Source organism: Perna viridis, chromosome 13, assembly GCF_037379345.1.
Source record: "Perna viridis isolate PV_CMFRI_1.1 ecotype Kerala chromosome 13, ASM3737934v1, whole genome shotgun sequence".
NCBI lineage: Eukaryota > Metazoa > Mollusca > Bivalvia > Mytilida > Mytilidae > Perna > Perna viridis.
The window spans coordinates 35,004,832-35,025,278 of NC_142457.1; the positions used below are offsets into that span (position 1 = coordinate 35,004,832).

The window sequence follows — 20,447 nt, forward strand, 5'->3', positions numbered from 1 at the left end:
TAGGACGTGTGGGGTATGTGAGCGTGCTCACTAAGGTTCTTTAATTAGATACATTGCTTGCCTTTGTCTTCTTACATACTGGGTTATTACGTATCATCTTATCTTTTAGAAAAATATGCACCAGACAATTGAACAAATGGACTTATTTTGTGAAGGCGTAACAGCAGAATCAAATGATGTATTTCCAGAAAACCAAACAGCAGAACTGAATAATGTATGTCCAGAAAACCAAACTGCAGAACTGAATGATTTATGTCCAGAAAACCAAACTGCAGAACTGAATGATTTATGTCCAGAAAACCAAACAGCAGAACTAAATACTGTCGCTTCAACAAAAAGTAAGTTACTTAAGTTATTTCAGATGGAACACAAGAATGATGATTACTTCATTTAATTATCTCTCACATAGACATTATGGTTTATTAATATGTGGTCACATAGGTAACTAACTGATCCATCACTCCTCATTCACTACTAAATATTTATTACATATTCCAGTCTTGAGTAGCTCTTATTTGGAATTTGTGCAAAATCAATTTTGATTGTCGTTGCCATTTATGAATATGATGCAGGAGACCTGTCCCTAATATCTAATACTTCTACTGGTAAATTTTGTCTGGTGACAACTGTAGTGCTTTTGAAATCTAAATTGTTTATGCAAAATATCTTTATCTTCGTAGTTTTTTACACACAGTCTCTATAGATGGGATGTGTTGTAGTATTATGGTATCAGTCTTTTTGTTGTTTGCACTTTGCACAATATCTCAAAAATGCCATCAATTTTTTTATGAACTTTGGTGAATAGTTTCTATCTATTGATGTGAGCTCCCTTATGATTTTGATAAATTTCTAATGTATTGTTTTTGAGTTATGGGACTAAAATTGTTCAAAGATGGAGTGATTTTCTGATTTCAGAATATAACTTGAAAACTCTTGCAGCAACATCAATGACACTTAATAAAAATTTATAACAGGGTTTTAAACCACAAAATAATGGTTGGAAATAATTGTGGAGGTTACAGCCCCAACCATAAGCATAAGGGCCAAAAAAGTCCAAGTCAGTGATCCCAATAAAGTTTTATATCAACATTACAAACCACAAAAGGAAGATTTGCATTGATTTTGGGGGGTTATGGTGCCAAGCATAAATTTAGAATTTAGGGACAAAAAATGGGCAAAAACTAGCATTTTGTTGAATTTACTTCTATAATTCAAGTAAAAGCATAGAAATGTCTATGATATTATTTCACAATATTCTATACCTATATGATGAGACTAAATAAATTTTGGTTGTTAAAACATGTCCATTGTAAATAAAAGAGACGCCAAAAAGGGGGCCAAGAACATGCAATTTCTTGCTTTCCAAACAATTATTTGACTGTTGATGAAATGATCACTTTAAAACTGTATCACAGAGTGCCATACCAACAAAGGTAAACTGGAATTGATTTTAGTGGTTAATCAATGATTTCTATATATCAGGGATTGGAATCTCACACAATTGTACATGGTACAATAATAAATATGTTGCGTGGGGCGATATACAGCAAGATTACCCATGACACATTTTGTTGATTCTGATAGTGCCCTGTTTAATGGCGGACAATTTTCTTTGCTTCAACATTTCATCATGATAAATTTAGGTATTCTGACCTAAATGGTTTTAAAAAAAAATATCCCACCTCAAGTTGCCTCCAGACTTTTTTATTGTTTTGTTCTGATTAATTCCTCGATATTCGAGACCTTAATCTCTTATCAAATTTTCAACCTGGTCCCACCTTCGCAGGTGTACTTCCCTCCTCATCAAAAATTCAAACTCCTTTTTCCAGACCCGATCAGTCGTCATAACATTTGTTAAAAATTTATCAGAAATAGTATGTATGAGGGTGTATACAAGGAGTTTTATAGTTGTAGCTTTCCCTGTATTTGTGATATCAACATTTATACAAGCCTTTGTTTTGACTCCTGACTGCGTAGCCCCGCCTTCGAGGGCTGTTATCCTATTCATTTAAAATTTAAACTCCTTCTTCTTCAAAATCTGATCTATCATCATAAAATTTATTTCTAATTGATCAGAAATGGTCTGATCGTGTATATAAGAAATTTTGTAGCTGTAGCCTCCCGTTCTTGCATGAAATCAACATTTTTATTTGACCAACTGTTGATATAAAAAAATTGGCGGTTGGAGTCACGCCCTCCAGAAAGTCATTCCCTCCTAAATTAAAGCTCTAACTCCTTCAAAACCCAAACAATCATCATAAAATTTCTTTCAAATTGATAGAAATAGTCTGAGGGTGTATATAAGGATGTTTATAGCTGTAGCTTCACCTGCATTTGTGATATCAATGTTTTATATGACCTAATTTTGACTGTATAGGCGGCAAGTAGCTGTGGCTAGTATAATGAAATCTTCCATGCAAGATACAAATCCTTCTATATTTAGCTCCTTGGGTTAGCACATGAATCTTTTTAAATTAGGGATGAAAAGGGCCTGAAACTAGCATTTCCTTGTGTCTTGACAATAACTTGAGTAAAAGTGAAAGGATCTCATACAAATTTTACTACGATGTGACCAACCTCAAAAGGAAAGACTGGGATTGATTTTTGGGGAAATGATATGAGCAAATTAAGAAAAAGGGCCAGAAACAAATACTGATTTCTGAATGATAACTTGAGTAAAAAGGATTGAATTGCTCTGATGTCATAAAATAAGGTTCCATAACCCCAAATGAAGGCTGGGATTGATTTTGAAGGTTTTGACTGGAACCGTTAGGGAACAAGGGGCCAAAAAGTGACCACTTGTGATTCCAGTTAAATTCTTATCCCGTGTCAAAATATTAAATCATAACGAAATTCAAATCTTCATGAGATGGTATGTCCAAACTTAACCCAACTGTTTAGGGTTTGACCTCTGTGGTTGTATCATGCTGCACCCTGTGAAGCATTTTATTGTATATTTTGTGTCAAATACTAAATAACAGTCAAAAGTTGAGAGCTATATTCAGGTTTCAATCTTTGCAGGCATTTCTAGCTGTGCTTTGCAAAATATTTTATTTTGTATGTCCCTATATAGAAAATATGTGTATCATTAGCAATTGACAGTACATTTCATCTAGAACAAATTTCTCTGGACAAGTTTGTTGTTTTGTATAGAAAAGCTTGTGTCTGATAACATGATATAATATAACCAATTCGTTGTAAGGGGTAAATAGGAAAGCTTATAATCCAAAAGGTGACACATAACAAACAATGTATTAAATATTTCAATTATGTACACAGCACATTCAAGGGAAACTTATCTAGTTTAAAACTATAGTTTAAAATGAGGAGGTTTGTTGGAAAGAATTTTTTTATTTCACACTTCATTACTTCAAAAACAATTGCTCCCAAGAGGCCTAATTGCTTGCCCATGAATAACTAATATGTCTACATGTATTAGTTTGATTAGGGTTTATTGCAGTTAGAAAAATATCAACGTTGCATTAAAGAAACAAAACATGCTTTGCTGTATCTGAAAGAGTAATCAAAGGAACCAAGATTCTAGCGGAAATCAAATGAATGTAATGCCGGGACAAATACCAGACATGGAAGTGTGCTAAAAGCATATTTGTTATAACCTATTATACTGTAATGATTTAAGTTTTAATTCTTTTGGCCTGTTTTCTTAACAAAATTTTCTGAGTATAAATAATTTAGAAGGTGATCATTAATTAATTGAGGTTTACTGTGATTGTAGGTGGTGAAAAAGACCCCAAAAGACCATGTCCCTTTTGTGGAGGCAAGATGTTTGCACGGTTAACCAGGCATATTCAAAGTGTACATAAGGATGAAGATGAGGTGATGGCAGCCATGAAACTACCTGCTAAAGATAGGAATCAAGCATTCAATCTTTTGAGAAGGAAGGGTTGTCATGCATATAATTTAGATAAACTGAAGGAAGAAAACTTTGATCCTTCTAGTTTAATGAAAGAAAGGAAGTCAAGAAAAAAATCAGCTGAAGCAGGAGAAATTAATCAAGGGGATGCCAGAGAAGTGTGTTCACTATGTAAGGGATATTTTGTCAGAAAACATTTCAGAAAACATGTCAGTATTTGCAGTGCAGCAGAAGGAAACACACATACTCCAGCAGGTATTCAGTTGGAAATTCTGAGTGATAACATAACTTTTAGTGAGGCATTTCAAAAGAATATTTTGAAGGATTTTTGGAAAGATGAAATTGGAAATTTTTGTAGGAGTGACACATATATCAAAGAGTTTGGTTACCATCTTTTCAGAATTGTTCAGGCAAATATAGATAAGTCCGACCAAAACCGCAAGACAATTATGGCTGCAATGAGAATGTTAGCAAAACTTTTCTTTCATTTTAAAGAGGAAGTTGCAAAAAATAACATAAATGTAACAACATCATTAGATATGTTCAAAGCAGATAATTTCCAAATATTTATGGATGCAGTTAATGAAATAGCCCAAAAAGAAGATGGTGGAATCAAATCAGGTACAAAAAGAAATGTTGGGCATCTAATTAAAAATGTTACGCAGCATTTACGGGGAAAGTTTATTTGGGAGAAAAAAAAAGAGCTGGTTAATGATGTTGATGATTTCAACAGTTTGTTTTCAAATTTTAAGGCAGTAATGTTTCATAGTGCTGAATACAATATAAAGAAAAATAGGCAACAGGAATTACGGCGTCCAAAAAATTTACCAGATGAGCAAGATGTGAAGAAACTCCAGACTTACACAGTGCAGAAAATGAAGAGTATTGATGACCATTATGAATTTCTTGAGAAAAGTGAATATATCCTGTTACGAAATCTTGTTGTTAGTAGATTGACACTTTATAATGCTAGAAAAGGAGGTGAACCATGTAGACTTACATATAAAGAGTGGGAAAATGCCAGAAATGATGTTTGGATAAATGAAAACCAGAAAAATTGCGTCACAAACCCAGAAGAGCAAGACCTTTTAAAAAGTCACAAACTGACATATCAGTCTGGTAAATGTGTGAACCAGACTGTGCCTATTCTGTTTCCTAAAGACACATGGAAAGCTCTAGAGAAACTGGCTGATCCAGTGATCAGGCAGGCAGCTGGTATATCACCTGATAATATTTACCTATTTCCACATATAAAAAATTCACGTTTTCATGCTTCTGGTTGGAACTGTGTGAGCCAGGTGTGTGATCAGGCAGGATTATCAAAAAAAATTAATGCAACACAAATGAGACACTGGATGTCAACTGTTTATGCAAGGTTAGATCATCCAGACACTGAAAAAGAAGCTTTTTACAGACATATGGGACATTCTGAAGAAATCAATAAACATGTTTATCAATGTCCTTTAGGGATAGAAGAAATTACAAAAGTTGGCAGATTTCTGCGTAATATTGATCAGGGTAAGTACCCTGTCCTCAAATTCTGTTCTAAAACTACTTTTAACATTTTTGAAGCATTAACCTGTTCTTGCTAATGTTATCTGTGGATAGATATTTAACATGCACTCAGCCCCCACCCCCCCCCCCCCCAAAAAAAAAAAAAAAAAAAAAAAAAAAAAAACTAGATTTTTCATCAGTTAATTATTATACCCAATTCACACAGATTTTTATGGTATATAGGAATCACCCAGTCAACAGTTTTTGTAAAGGCAACTCTTCCTGTAATTTAATGTAGATGTGCATGAAGGAAACATAGGACTTTGTGTCTTCAAAGGGAGATAATACAACTAAAGGTTTTTACATATGAAAGCCTTGATAGCACTAATCAAAGGGATTGTGATGAAATATTTTGGGAACATTTGCTATAATACTATATTGATACACATAAAGAATACAATTTCTGTTGGTAGACTCATCCAATGGGAGATAAGCCAACTTTTTAATAACATAACATTTAACACCCTTTGAAAATTAAATATCAAGGAATTGTATTTCTAATATGAAATCAACATTTTTTAGCATTATCAGTCAATAGCACCATTTGTTATTTACATACATGTGTTTAGGGTGTTGGGATACCATTAAAGAAGTTCATAGTTAGGGGCACAGCTAAGATACCAAGTTACAAAAAATGTGGGTTATACAAAATGGTCAGTTTTGCTTTGTTATGCTAAAAAATGATAAATTTTATAGAAATCAAAATGTTAATATTTAAACTCTTTGTAGACAACAAAACAAGAAACCACTGTAGATAGTAAGTAATGTTTCAGAAGTTTCTCTGATCTATTGTTTTTTTGTACTTCTGGTATATCAGTTTTGGAGAAAACGTAATGACAAGAAGAAAACTGATGAAATTTTTGAATAATTTGAAAAAAAAAAAAATTTCAGGCTTGGATTCAGCTATGCAAAGAGAAAAGGCATTAGTAAAAGATGATTGGCCAGGTAAGAAGTACACATATGTTAGCAATAGCTTTATGAACAAAAATTCTTTCATCTATAATTGCATTCTGTACAGATGGAAATATTGAAGTATATGTGGTCATCACTGAGCCTCTTAGCCCTTAACTGATTTTACGGGGAGACTTCCTTTTTTATACCATTTGCAACAAAGGTTTTTTTTTTTTTTTTTTTTTTTTTTTTTTTTGCGGGAATTATAGGAACTTCCCTATCCAGTATGTCAGACTGCTTGTCCCTATTTCTTGTCAGCCCATCTCTCCCAAACTGCTCAAGGGATTTTAATGAAATTTTAGAGAAATGTTTTGCAATATTCAACTTTTGCTTTTTATGTTCAGTAATGGAAACCATCCAATATTGCTTACAATATAACCCTCCACTATCTAAAGCCACATACCAAATATAACATTGATCCATTGATCAATATTGAGAGAGATTAAGGTTTATTACTCATTAAATATTACTAATGCAATGTCTGTCCACATGAGATAGTTATAGGTTTCATAATGAGCAAAAGTTGAATATCTCAAAACTGTTCTGTGGGTCTGCAATTTTTCATTATATGAAATGATGGATAATAAAAAATTTTTATTACAAAATGTTTGAATCCCACTCCCACTGGGTGGAGCAATTTTAAATGTGAGGCTTTAGATAGATATGGCAAACATAAGCAATTTTTGTTTCTGTCCATTATCAACTTCCTGTACAAGTGAAGGTATATACATTTGTACATACATACATTGCATAACAACACGTGCAACTTTATTTTTTAATGCAATCACTCACACTTTCTGTGTGTATCCTTTTAGTTAATTTGTGTACTAGATGAAGTTTCATTAGTCTAATTTGAATTTTTTGTCCTAGTTCTAAACATTGTCTCATTGCTTTTATTTGTTACAGCTCAAAATGAGAACTCGGGGAGTACTCAAAGTGGTGATGTTGGTAATCTTGATGTTGACAATGATGATATAGATTGGAATGGTTTGTACTTGAAAGCATTTGGGTAGAGATAGTATTAATCACATCATTAACCACTTAATCATTTCTTAATAATTATTTGCCTAATTAATGGTTGTTTTGACTTTTTTTGTGCTACAAATAATCATGGTGAAAGTGTTTTTTTGTTTTTGTTTTGTTTTTTTGTAGGATCAGTGAATATACAAGTTGAATAAGTTGTAAAATTATGTAACAAATTTCGGAAATGATTTATTTTGAATCTAATAATAACAATTACGGTTATTTTTTTATTACATTTTCATGACTTTTACGGGAACTTTAGACCTGCCATATTTGTCCATATTTGTATGTACACTTTATGCCATATCAGTTGAAACGGTCACTAGCTTAGTGCTTTGTATTATTTATTATGAAGGAAATGGGCATTAAGTAGGATGAGGTTAGATATGGCAATAGTTGTTTGCAATATATTAAGGTCATAGCGTTTACACATGGACAGGTACAACTTTTCATTCATTGACGATTGTTATTGTTTGTTTTCATACATGATGGCGCACGTGACAAGTGCTAAATGTAATGTGTACGTGCGTAAGTGCTTTTTACAGTATATTACATACTTTTTCTAATATTTTTATTAAATACGAATTTGATGTTCATTCATGCTTCTAAAATGAATGAAAAACATGATTTAAGATGGGCAGTAATTTACACACACAAGCCATGGCCAATAAGTTGCATGCTGCTCATAAAGCAACTGAAAATCAACCACAGTCTCAAAGCCTTTTAAGGACATCATATTAAAATATGATTTTGTTACTGGTGATATAAGTTGTTTTTCTGTTCATGTGCAGTCTGTGTTTAAAATAAAAATGCAAGTACAAATTAGATAGAAATAATTCTTAAAAATTTTTCACAGTCTTGTATTATGTATATAGAGTCACACCTGAGTTTCATTTACAACCATTTGACTATCAACAGCTTGCTTATTAAGATTCTGTACTGGAGATTTCAAATGCAGCCACACAATTCAGAATTATTGATTATATTTTTCAGTTTTCCAAACCAATTATTTTGGGCAAGAGTCTAGTGGGGATGGCTCCATCAGAAGTGGTACAGAATCAGGTATTATTTAGCTAAAGAATCAAAACATATGTTTGTTTGTGTACAAAAAAGATTAAAGTTTTAGTTGCTTGATATAAAGAAAAGCAGTTTAAAGATAAAATGTTTATTGGGAAACAGGTTTAGTTCCAAGCATATTTTCTTACAGAAATAGTTATTAAGTGATGCTTGTAACAGGAATTAATTCAATTTGTTTGTGTCACTAACTACCAAAAACATTCTGAAAGAGTAATCAAGGGTACCAAGGTTCTAGTGGTAATCAAAAGAATGCAATCTAGGGACAAAGACCAGACAGACATACATGAACCTGGACCTATTCATTTTAAGTGCATGATGATCTGTGTGTATGAATCAGTTAGCAGAACAGGTTAAAATGTCTGATCTAATCAACATTCCAACTTCCCCTAGCTAGTTCTTACAATCACTCTTATATTTCCTTGATATAGTAATCTGGACACTGCTTATATAATCATCTGATCTATCGATCCGGTCGGAAGATGCAGTATCTTGTCATATGTAATCTGTCTAAACACATCTCAAACAACATCTTTAAGGATTTGGAACATTTATTAATCCTTTGCCAATTAAACAAGGTAATATTGCATTTAACGAGGTCAACAGCAGGTAACCCCTTAGTCCAGGGTCTCTAATTATTTGTTTGTATTTATTGTGTTTAAGCATAGGGATAAACATCATTATTATTTGAACATTTGATGATATCCCTTTAAACACCATAGTCAAACGGATCATGGGGTTTGCCTAGAATTTATAAACTAATTCCTCAATTTGTTCCTCAACTTCTGTTTTGATGATTCATTTATTTTTAATTTTAGGCTTACCTTCAAAGGCCAGTAGACAAAAAGTTGAAAGAAGACAAAAATGTATGTATTTGATTGTTAATTTGCTCCCAAAAGGAGCTATGATAGCGAAATCTAAAAAAAGTTTTTATAGAATATATGGGTTTGATATACTGTGGTCCAAAAACATTCCATACTTTTGAATCCATTTTTTGAAAAATTAGATGACAACTTCCTGTATATTGAGGACTTTCTACATTTTCTTCATATCATGATTGAAAGCTGGGATAGCACAAGTGATTGAGCCATCACTCACAGATATCATGTTTGTTCCTCTACAGATGAAATGGCAAAAGTTTGTTGCAATGTTTTTCTTTTTTTTTTTTTTGGTTTTGAAGATCCAAAAGAAAGTGCTTGTGAAAGTGGTGATGATTTAATGAGTGATGAAACGGGAGCTGAAAGTGATGAATTTATGAAAAAAGTGAAAGGTAAGTCATTACTTTCTTGAGCTCAAACCTTGCTTAAATGTAAAATATTGATATATTGTGTCATTTTGTAGACGGGGACATTGTCTTACAGGGGGGAATACAGTTAACTCAGGATGGAGTTGGTCTTCTTTTGGTTGAAGAACCATTATCTGATGAAATATCTTGGTTATTTATTGCCACAATTAGCATCATTTAAACTCTGTATCATTCCTTTAATTATTGTTTGATAGAATGTTTAAATCTCAGTTTTACATTTAACTACCTAAGGACGTTCATCAGGTGATTGTTGTTTAATCAGAGGAAGACTAACTCTATTCCCTGCAGTGTATTCACTGTCATAAGAGTTTTATTTTGTGGTGATGTTCTGCTCATGTTAAGGATTCTACCTTTTGTCTTTAATTTTTGCTGTTCCCTCTTTGAGGCATGGCAGAATATAGTGATTAAATGGTGGGATATCTCTCACATAAATATAAACATTACATGCACTATTACTCACCGGAGAAGTTCTTATAAACATTTTATTGTGACAAACATCAGGATACTGTCATATCACAAATCAATCAGGAAGAACTTAATATCTTACTCTTAGCTGTTGAAGATTTCTTTGTTGAGCATTTACTGTTCTTGTAAAGTTCTTGATAAAACTACTTAAGAAAAATTTTTAATTAGCATAACATACTACTCAAAGCAATGGTAGTGATAAGTTTAATCAATTTTAATTCATAGTTCCGCATGGTCAGTTATAATTGAAGGATGAAATTGTAATGTCAGTTGTAGAGTTTATAATAAAGTAAAATCAGTGTGATATTGTTTTTATTTTATCTTTAGGGGTTACTTCAACAGCCAGAAGAAGTAGAGTTGGTAAAAAACGAAAATGTATGTATTTGATTTTTAGTGATTAGATTCTAATAGAGAATTATGACCCTTAGCAAATTAGATTTAAGGAATTTTTCTGTTGTTTTAAAAGGTAACACAAAATGGCCTGCTTTGTTACAGTTTGTACCTCATACACCTCTTCTTATAATTTAATTTCTAGCAGACCCTATCTCTATACATTTGGAAAATCAAATAAGCAGATCTTTCTCTTAAAAATTACAGAAAGCATGAAATTTGATTATAGACTAGTATTTAATTACAGATCTATGATTTGATAAAATGATTGTGATTTTCATAGCATACCAACTTTTCTGTAACAAAGCTACATTGTATACTAGAATTTGTAACAAATTATTTTCAAACATTACAACATCAGATTGGAATTCTTTTTTTTTTTTGGCAGTTTTTGATTTTATAGGATCAAAATAGCTTATGTCATCGGGCAATGCCTGGAACTTTCCTACTATTTTAGAATTCTACACAAAAGTGTATTCCTTATATAATTCTTTTTATATCATTCAATAACTCCTTATAACCGTATAATATGTTTCTGGCAATTGTTCAGCTCAATTCTATTATTTCTGCAAAATAAGATTAAAATCAACTGAAGATTTGAGGGACTCCTATTTCGCTTTGAAAGATGATTAGGAATAAAACTCAATTAGTGAATTTTATTCTTGCTGTAATGTGTCAAGAAACATTTGATGAATTAAGCATGTTTCTTTTAACACACTTACATACATTGTATATGTATCAGTCAAAATGTTTATCCTATCATTAATATTTTATTATTAATTGACAAAAAGTTGAGAGGAGTGGATTTATCCAAGTAAAATTAGTGGGAAAATTAAAATTGTAAAAAGTGTTTAGTTTTGGAAAATCTTTTGTTCATTAAGAAATTATCTTCTTCAGCTGAAATGGGTTTTATTTGAGTATAAATACAGTTAAGGAAAAATACTCAGTTAAAATAATTATTGAATGTAAACACAAATTATCTTCCGGACAGATTAAAAATTAAAAAAAGTTTTGAAAAAGGTAAATGGAACGAAATTTTATAAATTTGTGAAGTTGAACATTGCTTAACTATTGAATACATTTTATACCTCAGAAATCAGTAGTAAAGATTGTCATGTGCATTCTACAAGATAGGAAAATAGTTTTAGATAATGTGGGAAACACAAATGTATGATTACGATTTTTAATTTACATCATGTTATCTTTGAAAATTCTCACTAGAACCAAAAACCTCCAGTGCTAACAGCACTTTGATTTGAAAAAAAACTTTTCGTTCATTATTGAGTTTCTAAGCTCCTGCTAGGATTCACACATGGGAAATGGGAAATTCCAAAATTTGTTATGAAATATCGGGAGGCTCCAGTCAGAAACAGGAGAGTTAACACCTATGTAGGATACTCCATTTAATATTGATTCCTTACCCAAGTTTTGATTCATTTTAAATTATATATACTGCAGACCAAGTGGCATAAGTGATATAAGAGTACCAAAATAGGTAATGAGAAATGACTTGATTTGTCTGATGAGGGTCAACCAACCAGAATGCTTGTTACAAATAACATTTTACAGTTTTTGTATAACTTAAATGTATAAAGAGTTAAAAGATATACTTCATCTTCAACACATAAAACAAATTAGTCTGATGTAAAAGCAAAGACCTAAATTATTTATGACAAACAGAAATTAAGGGAACAAGGAATTAAATGGTAATAAAAAAGAGCATAATCCAGGGAAATGACTAGACAATTTAAATAAACCTACACATAAAAGAACATAACTAGAAAAAAAACTAGAATAACAAGCACATAAAAAACAAAAGTGATGAGCAACCTGACTCCAATAAAGACTGGGAACAAGAATCAGGTGCACTGATTGGGTAAGTGCCCTCTGCTTGTTTACCCTCTTGAGTTGATCATAAAATTTCATGTCTAGGGTAGACAAAAGAAAACTTATTATGGCAGGGTATTCAATTCATTCCTCACCCGATGCAAATGGATACATTATAAAACTTCAAAACTTCTGTAGTGATGACTTTAATCTTCTAGCAACATAGCTCTATTCCAGAAGCCTAACTGTAAGAAGCCTAAAACCGTACAAAAGCCCACATGGTTTTGAAAAGATCTGCATAAAATAAGAAAGAAGAAGTCCCATAAGCTTTGTTTTATATTTTAATCATGAGTGTTCCTATTCCATCAGTCTCTAAGGGTTGGTCAAGATATGAGTCTTGATTCCAAAATATCATTAATTCAAGTTATTTGTGGTAGATATGTGAAATATAAAACCCCCAAATCTAGATTGTTTAGAGACAAAACATCATCTGTATAGTGGAAACTGAGTCAAAATAACTTGCTAAACAATGTCCTACTTTTTGATCAGATGAGCTCTTAAGTCAGCTTCAGAGTGAAGGAATAAGTCACTGAGTAGCTGAGCACAATATGTTTCCATTTGAATGCTAAATGTCTGTTGAAAAACATTTTCACCACTCTGTACAAGTATGATGTTGACACAAACAAAATCCAGCATTTTGACACCTTATTTGGTGTATATAGAAGATAGTTTGGAATTCATTTTTTTAAAAGTATATGTATGATGGATCTCTACCAAGCACTATGTTTTTCCATCTAGGAGTTCTATCTTTCTTAGAGTAACAACAATAATGTCAGGATTTCAACTGGCAAAGAGTAATCAAGGGAACCAAGGTTATAGCGGTAATCAAAAGAATGTAATCCAGGGACAAAGACCAGACATGGAAAACAGACATACACAATGAAGAACATAATGTAACTAAAATCATACATACAAAGTAACAAAAGAAAATGAGCAACTCAGACTCCACTAAAAACTGGGAGCATAGAAAAGTAGTATAAATAATTGTAAGTTCATGTTTCGATGTTATACCGGTAATATTTTGATGATAATTTTGTATTAAGAGTTTCCATAAATGTTTACATAAGTCAGGAAGTATGTGAGTTTTCTGTGCTGAGGGCATAGTCATGAAAATTTTTCTAAGAGGAAAATAGTAATATGCATAATCACATGTATAAGTGGTAATTTGTTCCTTTACAGGTCAAACAGCAAAAAGCCAGTAATAATTTTCTTTATTTTTGTTTTGAAGATCCTAAAGAAAGTTTTAGTGAAAGTAGTGATGATTTAGAGAGTGATGAAACAGGAGCTGAAAGTGATGAGTTGATGAAAGAAGTGAAAGGTAAGTCATCACTGTTTAAAGTCTAATAACAATTGCATCTTTAAGAAAGTGGGACATTGTTTTAATAAGATTTTTATTTTGTTGTGTTCTTCTCATGTAAAGGAACAATGCTGTTTGTCTGTCTGTATATTTTTTGTTCACACTTTACACAGAATGTCAAATACACTTAAACCAATTTCCACAAAACTACAGTGGATTGTCTTTTTATTGATTTGTGAGTTTTCTTTGAAAGGGGTTTGTTCACTTTTCAAGATATTCAGCCCAACTATTTCTTGAAAATTCAAAATTCACCCAGCAGTAATATTTGTTGCTCATAACAAACTTTGAATGTCGTCTTTCAACAAAATGATATTGTAGAAAAAGTTCTCTGTCACTTCAGTGAAAAAAGTAGCCATGTCTTATCGATGGTATGATCGTTTGGTAAGTTTTTTCCCCGATTTACCTACTTCAAACGAAAAATGTAGTATCAATGCAGCTGTCAAACATCTTTGTATCTTTATGATAAAATCGTCTCTTATATATCTTATATATCTACGTCCACCTTCAATATCTAATAGTTCGAGAAATGTGCTCTATTGAAATTTTTATGTTGTTTAACTTTGAGAAGCGTGTTTTGTTTATGCAAATCGGAACATTCCGTTCCGACCGTGTTTTTGTTGTTTACTTTGCCATGGAAACCGAAGAGACATCATCGTGCCAGATTACGAACTTTACAATGTTGATGTTTATGATTTCATCAAAACTGCTTACAGATCATGTACAGAAATATAATATGTAATCATCATTAGAAATGTAAGTATGCCATCTGTTCATAAACATCAGTTACCCTTATTCTTTTTATGAAGTAGTAAACCGAATAGGTGAAATATGTTTGGAAGCGGCAGCAGACGACCATATCGATTGTAAAGTCTAACATTGAAACTGGCCAAATTTACTATGCATTTAGTATGTTTTAATTCATATACAAAGAAAAATAAATGTACTTTAAGATATATGACTTCAAGTTGTTGGCAGTGGCAGCAAAATTCAAGAGTGAGAAAAAACATATTTTACTGTCGGATCTCGAATTATCTTCCCGGGTTGATTTCAATATTTTAACATTTCCATGCAAACTTCTCCTTATGCAAATTGAATTTTCATGTGGGCCAAATGATTTCTTCCAATAATACGGGCCCAATTTTTTTTCTGAAATAACATCTTTTGGAAAATTAATGGTCCATGTAGCTACAATTTTTTATTTAAATGTGAAGTGCAGTTGACACATTCTTATTTTCATTATGATGACAAGCCCTTTAAATTTGTCAAAAGTATCAGTTGTGACAGCACTAAATGGAAAATAAAAAATTAAGCCATTTTTTTACTGCAGCATTATACTCTGAAGTGTTTTTTACATTAAAAAAAAAGTGTTTGAAGGCATTTTTCAATGGAGTAAGGGTACATCAACAAATATAGATCAGCATTATTTTTTCTTTGAAATTTAAAGTGGCATGCCTTATTTATATTTATTCAAATTTGTAGATATATTTGTATATTATTTAGCCAACACTTCCCATTTTTTATAAGAAATCTTATAGAATATATAGGATATCTTATAAACTTTATTAGATATCTTAATAAGGAGTTAGCATATATTATACATTTTATTATATATCTTAGAAAATATACATGTATAAGAGAGTAATCAAGGGAACCAAGGTTATAGCGGTAATCAAAAGAATGTAATCCAGGGAAAAAGACCAGACATGGAAAACAGACATACACAACAAAGAACATAAAGTAACTAAAATCATACATACAAAGTAACAAAAGTAAATGAGCAACTCGGACTCCACTAAAAACTGGGAGCATGGACCAGGTGCACCGGTAGGGTAAGCGTCCTCTGCTTTTCTAGAAACACCCGCCGAGTTGCTCATAAAAAGTCAAGTCCGGGGTAGACAAACGAGGAAAGGAAAACTATGACACATTGAACAAATCAGTTTTCATGGTGCCGATGGATACATCGTAGCGATCCACAAGTTTATGATGACGACCATAAAACTTCTGTAGTGATGACTTCAATCTCGTAGCAACATAACCCTGTTTCAGAAGTAAGTCTAGCGCAAGACATAAAGTTTTGAATTTAGGCAACCTCTAGCATAACGTGCGAGTTGTGTTATGAATACTCCATATGCAGGTGCTGAAGGGATGTTGCCACAGGTGAAAGGAAAGTTGACAATTCTGAATGAAAAGTCGTCACAATTGTTGTAAAGTTTAATATATCTTATATATTTAATAAGATATCTCTTTTTTAAAAAAAATGATAAGATATCTCATAAAGTATATAAAATATTGTTACTTATGAAAAAATAAAAGGTATCTACTAAATTATATAAGATATCTACAAATTGTTATAAATATAATTATGACATGTCATAAATGAAAATTAGAATACTGTCATCAAATGTACATACATTAAAGTAAGTTCAGTTTAAGGTTTTGAACCATTTTATTGTTTTATTGTAAAAGCTAACAATTAAATAGTATGTGGAATATATCAGTATGTTTTCTTAAATCTTGATTTTTTTTTTCAGCATCATGGTGAAGCACTACAACTGCATTTTGTGTAATGCCAGAACAAAACCTAAAAACAGAAAGAATATCAACCCTGCTGTAAAGAAGTATCTAAAGAGAAAGTTCTTTTATAACAGAAATTTCATAGGATGACAAGCTTTGCAATAAATGTTTACACAAGTATTACAAGTCTGAAAACAACATACTAGAATTAGTCAGAGAAACTACAGTTCAACCAGATGACTGATCCTGATTATGTGCCATCGAAAAAGCCAAGAATTTTAAGCTCCATTTCAAGTCCACCCTCTGTTTTATTGAATATACCAAGCACATCAAAGAGTCATGCAAGATGTTTTGTATGTAAAAGGCAAGGGTCAAAGATGTATGTTCTCTCACAAGATACTTGATTCAAAGCTTTTATTGATAGTAACATACTAATACCAGCTGGAGCAATATGTTGTGGCCCGCATTTAGATAGCCACAAAATGCTTACCTCTGAATCATTTACAAACATCAACACACAAGCCAATTCCTCAACAAACAGAACATCCATCGTCAAACTGTTAGAACACTTAAGAGAGTCATGTCTGAAGTCCAACAATAGGATCAATTTTGACAGTACTGTTAAAGAAGACTGTACAAACGTTACAGGTCTGTCACAGGAACAATTTGATGATCTTTGTTCACATATCATCATACATGTTAAAAATACTTCATCCAGAACTCCAAAGACATCTGTTGGAATATTTTTGATGAAATTGTAATGTGCCCTTTCAAATAAGCTCTTATCAACTTTATTTATAATAAGTGTATCTAGCATTCAAGGTGCTGATCACACAGTCAGGCATGCATTCATGCAATCTTTTGTATCCCTGTATTTAGGATTTGACAGTTTTACAAGATAGGATATTATTAAAAATCACACACACCCATTAGCCAAGTCTTTACTGTGTGCAGATGGGAAAAATTCATTCATGTTTGAGATGGGACATACATATATATCCAAATGAGCAATAACTTTTCATTCCAGAGAAGATCTTTCAGTCTCCATAAGTCAAGACCACTTGTGAAACCAATGGTTGTAGTAACAACAACTGGACACTTTGTTGCAATACTTGGTCCATACCTAGCAAAAAACAATGATGCTTTGATCTTGACTCATATGCTGCAAAGAAATATCAATGACATTAAAGAATTTATAAAGGAAGACGATATTTTTGTAGTAGATCGTGGGTTTAGGGACTCTTTGTCATTGTTAGAAGATTTAGGTATCCAGACAGAAATGCCAGCATTTATGAAAAAAGGAGAAAAGCAAATGTCAGACAATGATGCCAATACAAGCAGAATGGTTACTAAGGTAATTTTGTCTTATTCTTAAAATTGTTTGTGGTACTATTTACAATTTTATAACCTGTCATAATCTGCTTTCATTGATTATTAAAAGTATACTACATAACAAAAAAATTAAGACTATCATAAGACAATCATTATAGTTATTGCATGAGCATTGTTGAATATATAAAATTTCACAGGACTTTACTGACAGTTTAGTATACAGTAATGTTTACTTTGTGTTTACCAAAGTACATGTATGATATTGATTAGACATACAATTTATTATTAACAGGACAGAAATGAATGTAATAATCTTATGATAGTATCACATAAAATGGAATTGATTCGACTTGTAAAATGATATTTAAAAAAAAATTAAAAAATTATTTTTTGTAATTGCAATAATTAGCACAGAGGTCAGTTGCTCAAAATCATGTAATTATAACAACTTGGTATCAATAAGCATTATGCTGTCATTTTATATTTCAGATCAGATGGGTAGTTGAATCAGCCAATGCCAGGATTAAGAAGTTCAAATACCTTGATTGTGTTCTTCCAACCAGCCAAGTTCCATTTATTGGAGACTATGTCAAAATTGTTTGTGTAATTTCCAATAAGTAATTTCCACCACTGAGCAGTCCATCGAATACAGAGCAGGATGAAGAACTAGCTCAAGACAGGTTCCAAAGAGCTTCTGAGGTAATATTTTGATAATGTTTGTGGATTTACTGACTTTATATCAAGTTACATTATATTTTGAATGGATAAGTGGACACATAATACAAGTATTCACTTTTTTTGTTGAAAATTGGAGCCTCATTTATGTAACAAGCGTTTCTGACTGTCAAGTAACAGTATGACCAGCAATGGTCACAATTCCCCTCCCACAATTTTGTTTACCAGTATTCAGGTTATTTATGACAATCTTATGTTGTAGGTCAATACCTTAAAGGAATATGTGAAGACAAATCATTTGGAAAGAAGGTCAGCCAATTGGGTTGCAATTGAGGAGAGTGACATCACATTTTTCATGAAGAAAAGAACAATTTCAAAGTTTAACCCTTGGGGTATACCAGCTTAAACTCTTTCCTTTCTACACTCAGGAGTATATGGATAGGGAGTCTTCCATATTTATTCATAAAGAAGAACAAAACTTGATCAGAATCAAAATTCAAAGTAGACATATTTCTGCCAAAAAATATTTAGTGTGGATAAGGTTTTCTGTAAATGATGTGCAGTCATGGTACTGCACATGTCGTGCTGGATGTCGTGTAGCTGGTGTAGTAAATTTTAGAAAATTTTCACTACTATAAAGCTTCTCTGAAAGTAATTAATAATGAAGTACTTTAAGGACAACATATTAAAATAGATGAGTCATCATTGCACTGGTTAAGAAGTAAGAAATGGTGATGTTGTCAAAAATTGATTGGTTTCCATGGAAACATTAAATAAACATTATTTTTTGTTGTAATTTTTGTTCATTTTCCATTATATACCTTTCTACTACAAAGTCTCATACAAAGTTATAAGGAAATTCAATACCAAAGATGAATAAAATGGCCAAATATGGCATTTTTATGATAAAAATGTGACTTTCCTATGATAGATTCAGTCAGTTTCCATGGAAATGCAGAATTGATATTCAGACATTTTAATAGTTTATATATATAAATTTCATCAATACCTATCCATCTGTAAAGCTTTTGTCAAAAACTGAGCTTGGGCCAAATTTGGTACTTAGTGAACCAACCCCTTTGATAAATTTCCCATTTTACTGTTTTTAATTTTTTTAGTGGTTGACCATTCATAATTTTGCATGTCTAATGTTTGATAAGAATTGCTTCAACATTTACAAAGTTGTTAGTTATAACCATATCCAGTTCTCTATGCTTCTTGATAAAATCCTTTTCTATATCCCACTTGCAAAGTGGGGGATGTTTAGTGAAAGGGGTGTATGTCCTTTCTTCCTACCATTACTTGGGGGCATCTTTTATCTGTTACTCCTCCTACACCACTGAATGAAATTGAATAAATCTTTTACAGAATATTTTTGACATACTCCTATTTTGCACAATCTATTTTAGATTTTGATTCAAATCAATTTGAAGGTTTTACACAGCAAAACATGGACGTATTCATTTATGAATATGAGGACAAGGGGAGACCCATCTCTTATTCATCACTCCTCCTACACAATTGAATGGAATTGAATGAATTTTTTATTGAATCTTTATTTAATGTTCCCATTGTTTACTTCCTGTTTGAGTTTTTTTTTTTTTAATCAAAATCAATATAGAGATCAAAGGTGCATGTTATCAATTGGAGGAGTATCTTGTTAGGGAGCATTGCTCACAGTCTTTTTCTGTTTTTTTTTTCCAGAATCTGATATCCATGAATCATTAAATGATCACAAAACAAATAGTTAGAAGGAGTAGACCATGTTATTGTGAAAGTCTTAAATATCAAAACTAGTCTATTAAATGTTCATGAAAATTAAATTGAAACAAAATTATTTCCTTTTCTTAACTAATTAATCACGATTTAAAATTAGGCAGATTAGATAAACAGGATCGTAGAAATAGTTACGGTATATTCTTTGTTTTACGTATCATTTGCAGTACTTGTATCAGTACCAAACCGACTTTGTGATGTCATGAGCCATTCGGAATCTATCGGTTATAATCAGTAAAGTCTGCTTATGATTGTCCTTCAGAAAGAAG

General features: G+C 31.9%; 1 protein-coding gene and 1 pseudogene across 2 annotated transcripts in view; both read left to right on the top strand.

Moving 5' to 3' along the window:
• LOC148600604 (uncharacterized) overlaps nucleotides 1-20,447 on the top strand; it is a 30,725-nt gene that overhangs the window by 2,845 nt on the left and 7,433 nt on the right. For both annotated transcript variants that reach the window (XM_088557882.1, XM_088557883.1), the window contains exons 5-13: nucleotides 110-338; nucleotides 3,737-5,392; nucleotides 6,320-6,373; nucleotides 7,286-7,366; nucleotides 8,396-8,464; nucleotides 9,295-9,342; nucleotides 9,657-9,746; nucleotides 10,575-10,622; nucleotides 13,753-13,842. In XM_088557882.1, the coding sequence (XP_088414008.1) occupies nucleotides 110-338; nucleotides 3,737-5,392; nucleotides 6,320-6,373; nucleotides 7,286-7,366; nucleotides 8,396-8,464; nucleotides 9,295-9,342; nucleotides 9,657-9,746; nucleotides 10,575-10,622; nucleotides 13,753-13,842 (2,365 nt within the window). The remainder of the gene's footprint in view (nucleotides 1-109; nucleotides 339-3,736; nucleotides 5,393-6,319; nucleotides 6,374-7,285; nucleotides 7,367-8,395; nucleotides 8,465-9,294; nucleotides 9,343-9,656; nucleotides 9,747-10,574; nucleotides 10,623-13,752; nucleotides 13,843-20,447) is intronic.
• Nucleotides 14,390-19,040, top strand: LOC148600605 (uncharacterized; annotated as a pseudogene).